The 16,320-nt window shown below is 48.0% G+C and overlaps 1 protein-coding gene across 1 annotated transcript; it reads left to right on the top strand.

Moving 5' to 3' along the window:
- Positions 1–33: 33 nt before the first annotated feature.
- Positions 34–15,923, top strand: MTF1 (metal regulatory transcription factor 1). Its single transcript, XM_032709998.1, has 12 exons — positions 34–124; positions 364–828; positions 4,840–5,078; positions 5,631–5,762; positions 6,273–6,346; positions 6,871–7,004; positions 7,555–7,632; positions 8,278–8,380; positions 8,927–9,480; positions 10,300–10,366; positions 10,463–13,571; positions 13,617–15,923. The coding sequence occupies exons 2-11, from the start codon at positions 415–417 to the stop codon at positions 10,855–10,857; spliced, it is 2,190 nt and encodes a 729-aa protein (XP_032565889.1). The 5' UTR covers positions 34–124; positions 364–414; the 3' UTR covers positions 10,858–13,571; positions 13,617–15,923.
- The last annotated feature ends 397 nt before the right edge of the window (positions 15,924–16,320 follow it).

Below are 16,320 nucleotides of genomic sequence, written 5' to 3'. Positions count from 1 at the left end.
CACCTTCCCATGAGCCCCTGCGGCGGGCGCGGCGCTCCCGGTGGGCGGCGCGCGGCCGGAAGCGGAAGTGAGCGGCGCGATCATGGTGCCGCTGGGGCGGGGAGGGAGCGGCCGCCGGCGCCCGGTGAGCGGGGGGGAACCGAGGGGAACCGAATCGACCGGGGCGCAGGGGCCCAGGCGGGGCACGGGAGCGGCTCTGCGCGCGGCCGGGCCTGGCGGGGGCAGCGCCGCGCTGGGGCGGGCCCGCGGCGCTCAGGCCGACCCGGCCCCGCCGCCACCGCCCGCCCCGGGGCTGCGCCCGCGAGCGGAGCCGGGCCCGGGCCGGCGGAGCCGCCTGACCCCCCGCCCGTCCTTGCGTTGCAGATGAGCCGTTGTGGCCGGAGCTCCCGGTAGCGCGGAGAGAGGCGCGGAGCCATGGGCGAGAACAGCCCCGAGGGCAACGTCATCTACTATGAGGTGGAGGAGGACGACCTGGCCCAGGATGACAATATGATGAGGTTTGCTGACAAAAACGGGCTGGTGTCCTCCTCCTCCGGGACGGTCTATGACAGGACAACTGTGCTCATCGAGCAGGACCACAGCGTGCTGGAGGAGGAGGAGGATGAAGGACAGTGTGGTGATCACTTGCCTTTTTTACCAGAGGGTCACGAAGAAGGATTTCACTTAATAGCAGATCATGAAGGAATGTCCCAGGGTTATGTGCAACACATTATTTCTCCAGATCAGATTCATCTAACAATAAATCCTGGGTCGACTCCCATGCCCAGGAACATCGAAGGAGCAACCCTCACTCTGCAATCTGAATGCCCAGAAACCAAGCTCAAGGAAGTGAGTAGCTAAGTGTGATCTGGGATTCGTGCTTCCTGTCAGGGGTTTTCACCTGGTGACCTAAAGGGTTTGAAAAGGTGTTTTTCCAGAGCTGTTTGCCTGGGGACAGGCAGAGTTCTGCTTGTTCTCCAAGGTTTTTGTGTAGTGGAGTGAATTGCCCTCCACTAAATCTGCTCTATGTGCTGGGCAGAACCATGTCCCAGCAGAGCTGCCAAGGCTGTCCCTTTTCCCTCTGACTCCACCTGGGAACCTGCCAGGAGGCACCACCGTGTGACACTGGATGGCAGGAGGGTGTGGCACTGACACAAGTCAGTGGTGTGATTTTAGTGATCTTCTGGTTTTCTTCTGGTTGGGTCATTGTTCTGTGAGTTCAGAGGTAACTGAAATACTCTGAGCTCTGTTAATCTGGGGTTGGCCACATTCTCCAGAGAAGCACATCCAGGTCACAGTTAAGGGCCAGGCCATTGGTGGGAGCTGGAGTACCAAACTTGAGATGCCAAACTTTAAATTGCTTGCAGTTTTATTTTGTCACTCACTGGGAAACTGAGAGAGGAGAATAAGGGAAGCTTTAAGCTACCATCTGTTGTATTTTGAAAGTTCGGGTCAGTGTACACAGTTAAAAGGGAGTTTACTCTTAATTCTGTTTTCCTGATGAATTTTCCCTGCACGCACAGTGGTGAGGGCTTCTCCTGGGGTTCTTGCAAAGCAAAGTTGACTGTGACACCAGCATAGGGACAGCTTTGTGCTCCTTTTTTGGCCCTTCTGAGTTAGGCAAGGGCTGATGTGTCCAAATATTTGTACCACTGTCAGTGATAGCAGCATTGTGTAACCAACACTGAGAGTGAGAGAGCTGCAGCACCGAGCCCTGGCAGTGCCCCTGAGCCCTGGCAGTGCCCCTGAGCCCTGGCAGTGCCCCTGAGCCCTGGCAGTGCCCCTGAGCCCTGGCTGTGCCGAGAGCTGCAGCACCGAGCCCTGGCAGTGCCCCTGAGCCCTGGCAGTGCCCCTGAGCCCTGGCTGTGCCCCCTGAGCCCTGGCAGTGCCCCTGAGCCCTGGCAGTGCCCACTGAGCCCTGGCTGTGCCCACTGAGCCCTGGCAGTGCCCCCTGAGCCCTGGCTGTGCCCCTGAGCCCTGGCTGTGCCCCCTGAGCCCTGGCTGTGCCCCCTGAGCCCTGGCAGTGCCCCCTGAGCCCTGGCAGTGCCCCCTGAGCCCTGGCAGTGCCCCCTGAGCCCTGGCAGTGCCCCCTGAGCCCTGGCTGTGCCCCTGAGCCCTGGCTGTGCCCCTGAGCCCTGGCTGTGCCCCTGAGCCCTGGCTGTGCCCACTGAGTGATTCCCATCAGCCCGGAGCCACCGTTACCGTGGTGAGGAAATGGGGCTGGCCGGGGTCAGCTCTGCAGCTGGGGAACTTGTGGACTGAGGCATGTTCAGCAAGCCCGTTTGAGTCTCCTTTGGTCAGTTATCCATGTCAGCAGCTGCTGCAGCTGCTCAAGTGTTTCACTTTCTCTGTCTGTCATGTCGGTACTTTCTCTCCTCTCTGTGGAACCCAGAGCAGGGAGTGGCAACTAAACAGGGTCAATGGCTGCATGTGCAATTAAATTGACTTCTTTTTGTTTTATTGTACATCTCTCACTGTAATTCTGTTGCTAAGAACAGATGAGATTACAGTTTTGTATTTCAAATTCATTAACTCTTTTTCAGTGATGACACAGAAAAATCAGCCATTTAGGGGGAATGTTGTAAGCTTGGGAGGAGCTAAAGGCAAACTGAGCAGTTAATGTAGACTTTGGTCAAGGGTGTCAGGTTCCCCTACTACTTTTGGGTATTGCACAAGTTCCTGTTTCTGAGGTAAATGCTGGATTATGGCTCTTCAGCGTCCCCTGTGCCCCTGGCAGAGGCAGCAGCTCACTGTCCCTGGCCAAAAGCCGCAGCCTTTGGCCTTGAAGCACCTGGTCCCTGTCTTGCTGTCTAGGGCTTGGCCTGTGCTGCCTTGTTTGTTTGCTGTTGTGCCTGGGTGCTGAGACAGCCTGGAGCTCTTGCTGGTGCACCTGCGAGGCTTTCAAACCAGTCTCTGATGATTTTGGATGTATAATAAGTGCTTATTTGATGTGCTACTGTGAGAAGAGAATTAAATGCTTCACGTGCTTCACAGAAAGGTTTGTTTTGCTCAGAATGTGGGATAATGTACCCCTCCTCATCCAATACCACATGCTTTCTGACCTTGGTGTGTTACTGGTCTGGGCTCCCGTGTTGTGGCTGACTCAGCACAACCAAACTTCCTAATTGTCTTGTAACTGTGCTGTAGTGCTTGGGCATTTATGGGTAACTTCTTCCTGATTTAAACTATAAATTAAGGGCCAGTCGCTTTACAATGAAATTTTTGTTTCCTTCTCTGTATGGTGCATCTAAAGGTGCTGAGTGACCAGATGAAAACGCAAAGGGATAAATTCCCCACTTCCCCTGGCAGGCAGGAGCTCAGCCATGCCCAGGACAGCAGGGCTCTGGCATGCCTAATGGAGACTCAGGAGCACAAAATGTCCCCCCTTCCCTCTCCTTCCCCAGCTCCATGTACTGAGCATGACATCACGTGGTCTGGGATATTCCTGGAACAGTTGGGGTCAGCTGTCCCGGCTGTGTCCCCTCCTCACTCCCTGTGCACCCCTAGCCCCTTGCTGGCAGGGCAGAATGAGAAGCACTGAGAAAAAAAATCCATCTCTGTGTTATCAGCCCTGTGTTCAGCACAAATCCAGAACATGCCCCATACTGTGAAGAAAATTAACTCCACCCCAGCCAAACGCAGCACATTACAGTATTTCTGTGCCTTGTGTAATGGTCCTTTGTATGTCCCACCTGCTTTAACATTCTCCAAATATGAAGGTTTTATTGAGGGAAGGTTAAGGTGGATACCAGCCTGTTGTAGGAGCAACAAGAGACCACAGATTGAGATACATGAAAGATTGCTCAGCTTTATAAAGGGGTCCTGCTAACAGTTTTGTCTCCTACAAAACCACTTGGAAGTAACTGGGAAACTATTCCTCTTTATTTTTGGAGAGTTGTCTAGAACCCAAATTATGCCTAGTGCGACTTGCTAAGTCCTTTCTTGGGCTCCTCAGTCACTTTTAGATGTTGAGGTTTCTGAATTGCAACAGTCAAATTGGTCTGATAGTCAATGGTGAGGATAAATTTATTCAGGCAGATCAGGTGACATATTCCTTCCGCTTCACAAGAGAGGATGAGGTTTCATTAGGTGTTACCACTTGCACGCTGGAAGCTTCTACATGGTCCCTTGTGCCTGTTGCAGAAGGGGGGAAGGTACCAAATCTAGTTCAATATGAAACTGTCCTGGGAATCTCGATGGCTGGCTGGGAAATCTGTGACACCAATCTTTGGGTGAAAAGCACCTGGTTTGATCTGGTGCACTTCAGGCACTCACTGTTTCAGTGACCCCAGAAAGGAAGAGCATAGCTCAATGAGGTCTGTTTTTGGAATAAATTGAAGCAATAAATGGACTGGTGGTTAGACCATGAGAGACGGTGAAAACTGTGTTTCTCATTCAAGGCGCTGATGGGAATCCAGCACACAGGGCAGTGGTTTTGAGGGTTGTGACAGTGCATTTTCCCTTGTCTCCATTCTCCACAAATAAGTAGCTCTGCTGGGAACACCTGAGTGAAATTGCAGGGGCTACAGGGGGTAGTGGGCAGGTTTGATAGCCCCTGAATGTCCTTTCCAACTATTTTATCAGATTTTTAGCTAGAAACCTTTTGAATTCTGTTTTTCCTTTTTCCCCTTCTGTTAGATTCCTGTTCTGCAGGGCCAGCTGCTTTCCTGTGTGCCACTCCTTCCTCACAGAGTGCAGCAGAAACGTTGTTATCTGGGAATTAAACAGCAATAAATTTTTTTTCCTGGGCTTTGGGGTCAAAATCTGTTGCGTTGTCTTTGATGTCTGACTGCAATTCTACCCTGTCTGGGTTTGAGAAATGATTAAAAATTATTAAGCAATGCAGCGTTTTGTCCTCAGGTGAAGCGCTACCAGTGCACCTTTGAGGGCTGTCCCCGCACCTACAGCACCGCCGGCAACCTGCGCACGCACCAGAAAACCCACCGCGGGGAGTACACCTTCGTGTGCAACCAGGAGGGCTGTGGCAAGGCCTTCCTCACCTCCTACAGCCTCAAGATCCACGTTCGAGTGCACACCAAGGAGAAGCCATTCGAGTGTGACGTGCAGGGCTGTGAGAAGGCGTTCAACACACTGTACAGGTGAGAGGGTGTTCAACACTGTACAGGTGAGAGGGTGTTCAATGTGGTACCGGTGAGAGGGTGTTCAACACTGTACAGAGGAGGGGGTGTTCAGCATGGTACAGGTGAGAGGGTGTTCAACACACGGTACAGGTGGGAAGGCTCTGGCGAGTTCTCTCGTAGGTGTGACTGTTGCTGTTCCGCAAGTTGCATCTACTTTGTGTTCGTGTCTAAGTACAATTGTTTTGCTTCTTCCAGGTACAGGTATGAATATAAACCCTTCAAATAAGGCAATGTTGTCCCAAGAGTGGGATGGCAGAACTGTGGTGGCATGCTTAGCTTCTTTATATTCCAGTAGCATTGAGGATGGTGCATGAACACAAGGGATTCTCAGACTTGCTGGAGGACTTTGGAACTGACAGCAGTCACTTTCATGAGCTCGTTACCTTCTGCTCAGGATATGTTAAGCCTTTGATCCTGTCCTGTACATTTGAAGGAATGGCTTGCTTGCCTCAGGCCAGGGCTGTCTCATCCTAGCAGTCCTAAGAGGGATTATTTTGGCATGTTTTTTAGGTTGAAAGCACATCAAAGGCTTCACACAGGGAAAACATTTAACTGTGAATCAGAAGGCTGCAGCAAATACTTCACAACGCACAGTGACCTGAGGAAGCACATTCGAACACACACAGGAGAAAAGCCATTTCGGTGAGTTACTGGGTAGCAATTCTGGCTTCTTTGGGCCAAAAGGCAGCTGTTAGTGCTCTGAATGGAAAGGTGTTCTCATGAGACATGAGTGAGGGTGGCTGGCTGGCACTGGAGCATGTTTATTCTTGAGCTCCCACAACTGCCTGTGGGTGCAGAGACTGTCCTAAAAGATGAGAGTAGTTAAGGTATTTTTTTAAATGTAAAATATTGTGTGCCACAATGAGCATCTTTTGAAACACATTGCTGCACTCTGCTGTGATGCAATGTGTGTGTATTCCGTGAGGAGGCCTCCCAAATGCTGACTTCATACTTGGATTTTAAAGTCCTGCTCAGAGCCCTGCTACGGTCTGTGTGGCATGCACAGCAGCTGCTGGGAGCTACTTGGTTGCTAACACAACTTAGCTTTGGGCCTGCTTTTCAGAGTCCTGGGACTATGCAAAACATGATCTAAGGTTGTAGCTAATGCATCAAAGCAGGCTGATGCTGACTCTCCTGTGATGCCTCATTCAGGTGTGAGCATGATGGCTGTGGGAAGGCTTTTGCTGCAAGCCACCACCTCAAAACACATGTTAGGACACATACTGGTAAGTCCTAAGGGTTTTATTTATTTTCTTTAATTGACCTCATTCAGTTTATACTAACACTAATCCTAATATGAATTTGTAGTTATATATAATATGGGGATGACACCAAGTGAGTGACTCAGGTGACATGGATAAGGGAGGGGATGGCATCCAGGGGGACCTTTGCAGGCTGGAGGAGTGTGCCCATGTGAACCTCACAAGTTTAAGAAGGCAAAGTGCAAACTCCTACACCTGTGTCAGGCCAATCCAAATATTCAGTTTCTGCAGTTATATTTATGCTTGGCAGGTCTTGAGTTTAATGAAGGTGTTTCACAAATGTGTCAGTAATGATGCATAACAAACGTTGTGTTGTGTGTCAGTTCTCATGGTGAAATGGAAGCCTTCACCTCCAGAAATGCTGAATGCATGAAGGTGCATTAAACATCATGTTTGTGTGAAATATGATTGCTCTCCTGGGTGCTATAAAAATGTGTGTCTGATAGGATGTTTGTAAGTCTGTTAAATGTGTTTTGTGCTGCCTGTAGGGGAGAAACCCTTCTTCTGTCCCAGCAATGGTTGTGAGAAGACTTTCAGTACCCAGTACAGTCTCAAGAGTCACATGAAAGGTCATGAGAAGGGACATACCTATAATGCACTTCCCAATAACAACGTGTCTGAGGTTGGTAGCACTTCTGCCTAGTGCTTTTCTGTTAGGTGGATATAAACCATATCTTGGGGAAGACATCATTTGGTCTGCAGTTTGTTCCAAAGTTATAACATTTAAGACTGGGGTTTTCAAAGGGAATTGTAAGTACTCACTTTGCCATGTGTGCCCGTGGGCAGCTGTATCCATCAGCCTGCTCTCCTTGTGTGTGCTTTGGTTGGAATCAGTACTGTGGGATAAGCGTGTGAAGCAGAACAGATACTAACTGTGAAGGTTTAATTTTTTTATTTTCTATAGGCCGATTTGTTCCCGTGTTAATTTAAAATTCTAGGTTATATGACTTTTTGGAAGTAATGTGACAGAGATGTTAAGAATCCTTGATAACTACTAAATATCCTTTGTTTAGAAATCTTGCTCCTTTGGTTTTAGAACTGAGTCCTGGTTTCCCATATAGGTAAAAGAATTCTATGTAGGCAGAGTTGTTTGGACTCTAAGAAATAATTTAAAATGTTTCTGACATTATTCTCTTAATACGTAATTCAAATTAGTTTTTTCTTTTTCACAGGATACAAGCCACTCACTTTGTCTGAGTGATTTAAGCCTCATATCAACAGATTCAGAATTGCGGGAGAACTCTAATCCAGTGAGTTACTGTCCTGGAGTTGCCTCATCCTCATTTGAGTTTTGCTTTTTTCCTCCAGAATGTGCAGTGCTTAGTTCAACCTGCTGTTGAAGGCTCTGCATCTGATTTTACCATAATAATGTTCTTGCTTCTTGATAACTGTTCACTGGGCTGAAGTTTTACACAGGGGAAAATTAAATGCGCGTCATTTTGCGGGAGCAGGGTGCAGCTCTTGTACATGTACTGTTCCTCGAGCTGTGTGGGTGACTAGAACTGCATAGTCCAGGATGCAGTCTAAGTTGAGCTACTTTTTTCCTGCTCCAGAAAAGGTTCCACAAGCAGCCAAGAACAAATTAATGCCTGTTTCTGACTGAGTACTACAAGAAATAAGGGTTAAACTAAGTGTGGATGCAGAGGAATATATTTTACTTTTGAAGGAGTTCATTTATTTTTGTAAAGATTTATTCACTAAGTTGGTAAATTTGATTATGGGTAATAAAAACTAGATGTCGTTTTACAGCAGGTAAGTAAAATATGTTACCTTACCTGAAGGTGGCTGGTTCACTGGAGAAGTGTTTCTGACATGCACACGCTGCTTGACTGGGGTTGGGAGGCCTGAGATATAACATGGTCTGATGTCTTCCTCTTTTGTGTTCTATTTGGCAGACACATGGACAGGACCTCAGCACAATCTCACCAGCAAGCATCTTTGAGTCTATGTTTCAGAGCCCAGACCACACTGCAAATCAGGATGACTCTCAGCAGACAGGTACCAGTTGTATCTGCACTGCTGTAAGAGAAAAATTTTTGACAGCTCTGCGTGCATGTACTGAATTCAGCATTTCAGACTGAAGCTTAGTGTAACTCTAAGAAGCAAAAAGAACTTTAACTTCAGTATTGAAATTTGTTAGTGTTGGGTGCACAGTGTGCAGACCACATGGCACTCAGTGACAGGGGAGGTCACCAGCATGTTGTCCTGCAGTGCTGGCATTGGAGCTCTCAAACTGCCACACCAGCCTGTTTTCAAGGTTCTCTCTTGGCGTCGCTTCACCACCAGGCTGATACAGAGCTTTTCAGAGAGAGCTGATGAGGCTGTCAGGCTGTGTGTAGGGCTCACTGGTACCGGTGCTTGAACTGACACATCCTGACAGCTTTCACTGTCTAGGGTTGCTTTTGAGCACTAGTCTGAAGATGGGAACATGGTAATGCATTATTTGGCAAAAATCCATCAATTAGCTGATAAGTTCATTGAAAAAGCTGTTTATTCAGACCTTATGAGAACTGATGTATTTGTATTTTTTCTCTTTCTTGGCAGCTGCCTTGATTGAAGGGTTTAACGGCGACACGGACGCGGTTGCTGCGGTCCCGCCCCCGGCAGGAGACGCGGCGTCGCTGTCCCTCCCCCTGGTCCTGCAGCTCGGCCTCTCCGAGCCCGCGCAGTCAGCACTGCAAGCCTCAGCAGCACCTGCTGCTCCCTCCTCCATAGCACCCAGCTCACAGCCTGCATTTGGGAATCCTGCAACTGTTTTACAATCCCCAGAAGTGCCTGTTCCTCACAGCACACAGTTTGCAGCCAGTCACCAAGACTTCCTGCAGCACACCCAGCCGCCGCCGCAGCCCATCGTACAGGGACTGTCAGTGGTTGCTGGGGCTCCTGCCCCGACAGCCCCGAGTGCCGCTGAGCCCCTGCCAGCTGTGGTTCAGACTGTGCCTGTGGGTGCCAACCCCGTTCTGACCAGTAACCCCACTATAACCATTACTCCTTCTCCGAGCACCGCCATTCTGCAGTCTAGCATTGTCATGGGAGAGCAGAACTTACAATGGATCCTGAATGGTGCCACTGGTTCCCCACAAAGCCAAGAACAAATGGTCAGTACATCCAGCACAGCTTTGGAACAGCTGGAACCATCCCTCCTAGAGCCCTTGCTTTTGAAAAGGGAGGAGGTCAAACCTATAACTCTAAGATAAACCCCAGGATGCAGTGTTGTATAATGCTTGTCATGTTAACGTGTAGAAACATGTCACCAGTACAGCCCCTGGAACAGACAGAGAAACAAATAGAGCACAGAGAAACCCAGGGTGCAGAAAAACCTTTCTTTCTTCTTTCCCCCAGTATTGGGTTTCTGCTGGCAGGTATCAGCTTGGTTTATCCAGGACAGGGCAACACCCAATCTGAGGATGTATGGGAGACTTAATCAGTTATTTTTGACACATAAAAATGCAAAAGACTCTGTAAAGGTTGTCTTTAGGCATTTTGTAATCTCTGTCTTTGCCTAATTTACCCTGATAAAGATAATGAAATTTTTTTTTTTGAAAAGAGAATATTTCTGGTTCTCCAGTAACTCTGGATAGCTGAGACTTCAAGGGTTTTGTCTTTGACAATACTGGTGTCACTTCAGGCTCTCAGGTGCAGGTGGACTCGAGTGGCTGCAAGTACAGCAGTATTTAAGAATTCAGTCAGTCAGTTGTCAAAACCCACAAGCTGTGTTAGCAAGCACATAGTGCAGGAGATGTTACTCCCCAACTTTAGGATTACTGAGACAGTACTTTGGGATAGCCAGAACCTAGCCCAGTTCTCCTGTGTGTTCTCTTTGGAATATGTGTAAAGCTGTTTAGAATTTGATCAATAGAAATTTGATTGGAGTCGATTCACAGATTTTTCTTGTTTTTCTTTTTTTTCCCTTAAAGCCACAAGTTCCAAAAGTAGTAGAAAAGGTGTTTTTTACCACTGCATTACCAGTAGCTGGCAACACAGGTAAGCATGACACTGAGGTAATTTAACAAAGCTGCTTTGTCTCCCTGCTGTGAAAGTATGTAGTTCCATTGTGTTTTGTCTTTGTTTCACCTTCAGGAAACCCTGTTCAGCAGATTGGTCTCAGCGTTCCTGTCATTATTATAAAGCAGGAGGAGGCCTGCCAGTGCCAGTGTGCCTGCCGAGACTCTGCCAAGGACAAAGCCACTGCCACTGTTAAGAAGGAATGTTCCTCACCTGATTCAAAAGCTTTGGAGCAGCCAGCACCCCAGCTGCAGCCTCAGACCTTTCCTTCCTCCTCCGCTCCTCCTTCCTGTGGGCAGAGCAGTCAGATAGTTAACCCTTCAGACTCCCAGACTGAAACATTAAGTGCCATGGATGTATCGGACTTCCTGTCCCTCCAGAGCCCTGAAACCCCGTCTAATATAATTCCAATTGAAGCACTACTACAGGGTGAGGAAGAAATTGGTTTGAATAGCAGCTTCTCTAAGTGAAGATGTTCCAGATTTTCCTTTGCACCTGGAGGATAAAACCCTTCTCCTTAGAAGCAGAAACTGAAGGATTGATTCTTATTCCTTCCTCATTGGAAGTTTTGTGGCTTATTTCTGCTTCACAGGTGGCATCTTAGTCACATCCCAGGTACATCCACCTTCGAGATTCTATCTAAGAAAAAAAAGGTAAAAAAAAAGAAAAAGAAAGAAAAATCTAAGTTATATATGAACTATTTTGGCTGCACTGTCTGTCACTTTTGCTTGTCATATGTGAACACAGAAGATTACTCGTGTGCAAAAACATTTTAAAAAGGAAAAGGGGGGTTAGTTTGTCTCCAATTGCACATCACTTATGTTTGGGATTAAGGTACTGGCAGCAAGTGGGTCTTTGTTACAACCTCTTGGGTCTATAATTTTCTCCTGTCTCTCATGTCTATACTAACCATGCACTAAAGGGGAGCCCAGGAAAGGAGGCTGCTGGGGGAGGAAATGGCATTGCTGTGGGAGAGGATTTATCTGCAATGTGATTGGAATGCAGTTGTCACATCCCTGATGGGGAGCTGGTGCCTGGGTTTGCTGTACTAATGCTGTTACTAAAGCCTGCAGGAGCTTCAGGGGAGTTTATTTTGGCAGGGCACAAGTACCTTGTTCCCCTGTTAGATCTGTTCAGTTAATCCATTAGGACTCAAGAGTGTTGCAGACACCGTGTCACACACGGCAGCGCGGTCGGAGCTGCTGCTGCCTCCGGCTCCGGAGTCTGTTTTCTGTGCCTGTCTTCGAAGGGTGCAGTGAGTCCCAGGTGTGGTCAGGTTGGTGCCTGCTGCTCTTTTGATTTCTTTGGTTCTGTTCAGCAACAAGTCATCGTCCTAACCCCAGGACTGTTGAATCAGAAGCACGGTGCCTTTGCTGGTTACTCTCATATTTTGTGAAGAACAACTCTAGGAAAATTTTTAGAAAGATTCAACATAAATTAATTTTTAATTCAGTGAGTCTGTCCTCCAGCTGTCCATAAATGCTTCCTTTTTTTCTGGTGAGCTATATAATTTCTGCCTGACTCTGTCTCCAGCCTACTGCAATGCCAGCTTTTTCTGCAATGGGGCTATTTCTTGACTAAAAGATGTTACGCAACAGAGTAGTTTTTCATATCAAACTGAGAGTCTATATTCTAACCTACTCAGGGTAAATCAAATCCAAACCCCCCCTTCCACCAAAAGCCTGTAATGTTGCAATAAATGCAGTCTCATTCTAAATGGTTTATTTATGCTGCATTATTTTAAAAGATGTTATTTTATAGTGTTTCATCCATCTTTCTGGCTTTGGCTGTCAGTCTTCTTGTGTTAAAGGAAAGAATATTAAATAGTTTTTATTCAGTTTACAGTGTTGTTGTTAGTGAGATACAAAGATAATGACTGTAAGCCAATTAGTGGGGAGTGTCCCTGCACTCAACTTAGGAATGCAAACTGTGGTGGATAGAGGTGTTTCACTCTTTGTGTTTGATCAGAGCTGCTCTCTGTACCTGTGTGGGAGAACCCTGTGAGTGCTGCCGGGTGATCAGCAGGTGTTTATCTCCTCTGTGTAGCCTGAGGACACCACTGTCACCGCTGAGGTGGGACAGTGGCTTCAGCACATCCCTTGGGAATGTGCTGCCCCAGCATGGGTGGAAAGGGGCTGAAGGGCACTTTCCTCTCTTGGACAACTTGCTTCCAGTCCAGTGCAGAAGGGTGAAGCCGTGTCCCGTGAGGGTGAGCAGCTGTGCCAGGAGTGCTTCCTGGCCAGGACGTGCCATGTGGCTGTGCTAGGGCAGAGCTCGGTGTTGGCAATCACAGGGACAAACTCGGGGGCACCAGATGCACTGGTGGTGTTTTCTCTGGAGGTGTGGCAGTGCTCTGCAGGGCTCTCACTCTGGGTCCTGCAGCAACAAGGGTTTTATCCATGAAACACAGGTTAACAAAGCATTTTGTGTTTTGTTCCTGTAATGGCAATCTCTGGAGGGCAGCAAGGCGTAGGCCCCTTTGCTTTTCTCCTTCGTTTTGTGCTGCAGTTGGGTTGCAGGTAGCAAGAACTGCTTTGAACACAAAAAAAAGTAGTCCCAAGCCTGCATGGCTGGGACTTTCCTCGCAGGGATGAGTCTCCTGCCAGCTCTCGTGCACAGAGCTCCACTTGGGAGGGGGGTGAGGAGCGCCTGAAGCTGTGTAGGGGTCCCTCTGGTGCCCCTCACTGTGGCCTCATGCCTCTCCTTTGGCATAGTGCAGCAGTGGTGTTCGAAGATGAGTGGGTATGGGATGAGTGTGCCTGTGGGAGACTGCTGATGCCGGAGTGTGGAGATTCCCCTGGAGTTGTGGGGTTTTCTCTGATGGGGACAAGTGTCCCAGATGTGGCCTGCACTGTGACAGCTGGCTGATTTAGCAACCTCTTCTGAGCCTTTGCAGCCTTCAGGGTGGCGTTTTTACTTTTGCTACTTATGACTTAGTCCACCTAAAACACTCTTGGTTGGACCAGAGAGCATCTTCAGGAACTCTTTTGTGACAGAAATGAGTAGAAGAAACTACCAAAGTCTCTGAACTGGGAAACTCAATGTGGAGCTGCAGTGATGAGCAGCAGTGTCTGGGGTCAGTGTCTGCTGTTTGTCTTCACAGCTACTGTTTTCTTTTGGTATGTTCCAGGAAAAGCACTGTGTCCTGCTGACTCTTTGGTGCATTGGGTTTGCCCTCTTTTAGGTGCACCTCTTTAGGTGCCCTCTTTTAGGTTTGCACCTCTTTTAGGTGCATCAGGCAGGCTGTAATTCAGGTGGAACTGGTTAGAGATTGTACTGAGGCAGGAGCGTGTGATTCTGTGAGTGCACGGGCTGTGCACCCGCCCAGCTGTGTTGTACAGGTGTGTGCTTTTGTTGTTTCTCATTGGTCTGCTTTCCAGAGTGTTGGTGTGGCGTGTGTCTGAGATGTTTTCACATTTGCATTATCTCCAGCACTGTGTGATCAGACGTTTTCTCCGGGGCGTTGGTGTTGTGCTGGGACGGGAGGAGATCCAAGGGCAGCTGCAGCAAAGCCCTGAGATTCCACAAGGCCAGAAAATTTCATGTCTTCCCCTTTCTGCCCCAGCATGTAGCATATTCACAATAACATGGTTAATAAAGGGGAAAGTTTCTGCCCTTGCAGATTTGGTGAGATGTTGGATTCCAAGAAAGGGGCGCGTCCCATTAATAAGCCAGAGCCTCCCGGAACAGCGTGCCCACCTCTGCAAAATCTGCATGAACCCCTTCAATTGTCAGTCAGAGAGCAAAACTGCACTGCTCTAGGTCACCTGTGTTAAAGGTTTTGTGCTAGTGGGGATTTACTTGGTCACACACAATTTCTAGGTGGGTGCAGAAGCTTAAACATGTAGAGGGGCTCAAGTTACCAGCGTTGGTAGCTCTGATCGCCAAGCAGGAACTTGGGTGAGCAGACTTGGCGTGCAGCTGAAAGCTGGAGAAGTTGCTTTTCATGCTTGTAGGTGGTGGAGAGATGGAAAATCAGCACTGATTGAATGCTGGTACTGAATTACATTGAACAAAGTACGAGTTGGGCACTTGTGTAAGGCTGAGTGTGCCCAGGAAGACTAGTTTGCAGAACCTCATACTGGTATCTAAAATGCACTTTAGGTTATTTTATCTTTAACCCAATTGCTGCAATTTCTTTTGTATATACTTTCACAAAGTTTATTTTTGCTCTGAGTAAAAGTTAACAGGGGTGTGCAAAGATGAGCACTTAACTTGGTGCAATACCTGTAGCTAAAGATTCTTGTCCCATGTGGTCTGTGTGTGTCTGTCTGACAGAACAGGTGTGGTTGGTGCCGTGCTGCCCTTCCCCCATGCCCCAGACAAATTATGCATCGTTAGTAAACGTCCAATCTATGCAAATACCCCACTGAGAGCACTGTGCTTCATCAGCCTTTTCTCTCACGCTTTCTGGGGGCTGCTTGTCACTCCTGTTGGACACACTGTGTCCCTCGCTGTGTCCTTCCTCCCCTGTCCTCGGTTTGCCACCCACGTGGGAACACAAGTGACAAGCTGCTCTCAAACAGGCATGTTGCACCTTTGAAATTTGTCTTCAAGATGGTTTCTGATGTCCTGTTACTGCCTTATTCCTGGGGGTGGCATGGCCACAGCCATCCACAACATTGTCCTTGACCTGCAGCAATGCTGTGAGCTGTTCACAGCACTCCTGCTCCAGGATAACCCGGGCTGGGAGCCAGAGCCAGCGACCAGCCCGTCGGTGTGGAGCGTGGGGGAAGCTGAGCTGAGGGTGGTTGTCCTCAGGTGATTGGGGATGAGCAGCTGTCCCTGGCTTGGTTCCTGAGCTGAGGCAGCCAGGGCAGTGGGGCAGAGCAGACGGGACCTGGTGTCACATTCTCGCCTCTGCTTCTGGCCGGGAGACTCCGGGCAAGGCACGGAACCTGCCTGTGAAATGAGGACAAGGGAGTCGTCTCTGTGAAATGATTTGAGATCTGTGGGTGAAAACTTCTTGGCATGAGTGATCTGAGCTAGCTGGGCAGAACTGCTGGAGTCAGTTTGGACTGTAAGACAAAGAAGAAGAGCATGTCTTTAATAAACCCTATAAATTTCTGATTGCAGAGTTTTTAATTGTACACTACTTTTTCCGTAACATATTTTGGAAGCAATGTCAAGTTTTTATAAATGTTATCTGTAGTCGATACTCATGGACAGGGCTGAACTTTTAACTTTTTTGTGTCTTGTCTTGGGTTCTGTCACATGTTCTAGAAGTTGGATTCTGTGTCTGCACTGAGAAATGCAAATTAAACTGGATATTTATGTAGTAGTGTACATAGTCTGAGTGTGTGTGTTCTTGGAACTAGTTGAAAACCCCACCCTGCGCTGTGGTGGTGTGCAAGCTGGCCAAAATTTGGTTCATTATGCAGTGTACACTTTCTCAAATAAATGCAGTTTCTACTTTTTCTGAAAATTTTGAGATTTTTTTTTTTCACATAACTTTTTTCAGCAGACTTGAGGGTGTGTTTGCAGTGCTGTAGTTGCAGTTGCTGGTGTTCCTGGTTTGTGACTCTTGTCCTCCCACTGCTCAGGCTGACCCTGCTTTGTTCTGCCTCCCCTGACCCAGTGCTGGCAAAACCCAGCCTGGTTCCACCCCGGGGCCTTGGAGGTGGCTGAACTAAACCCCACTTTCTCAAGAATGTGTGTAATGTAATAAAGGAATTTATTTAACTCTGAAACATGGGAACAAACGTGCTTACATTGAGCAATGTGAAGATGTTAGTTACAGGTACAGTACTTCCAAAGGAAGAGCATCTCCAAAACCCAAAAAAGAGTAAATATGAATTTGTATTTTTTGAAGAATGTGAAATAATGGTGTTTGCTTAATTGCTCATTTTGTATGAAGTTAATATTGTACTTTGAAATATCTGCAAAGAAGTGGAAATTAACCTTTTTGGAATTGAAAGCAATATTAATACTAA

Source organism: Chiroxiphia lanceolata, chromosome 24 (assembly GCF_009829145.1).
Source record: "Chiroxiphia lanceolata isolate bChiLan1 chromosome 24, bChiLan1.pri, whole genome shotgun sequence".
NCBI lineage: Eukaryota > Metazoa > Chordata > Aves > Passeriformes > Pipridae > Chiroxiphia > Chiroxiphia lanceolata.
The sequence above is the reverse complement of the archived record's forward strand: the minus strand, read 5'-3'. Positions and strand labels throughout refer to the sequence as shown.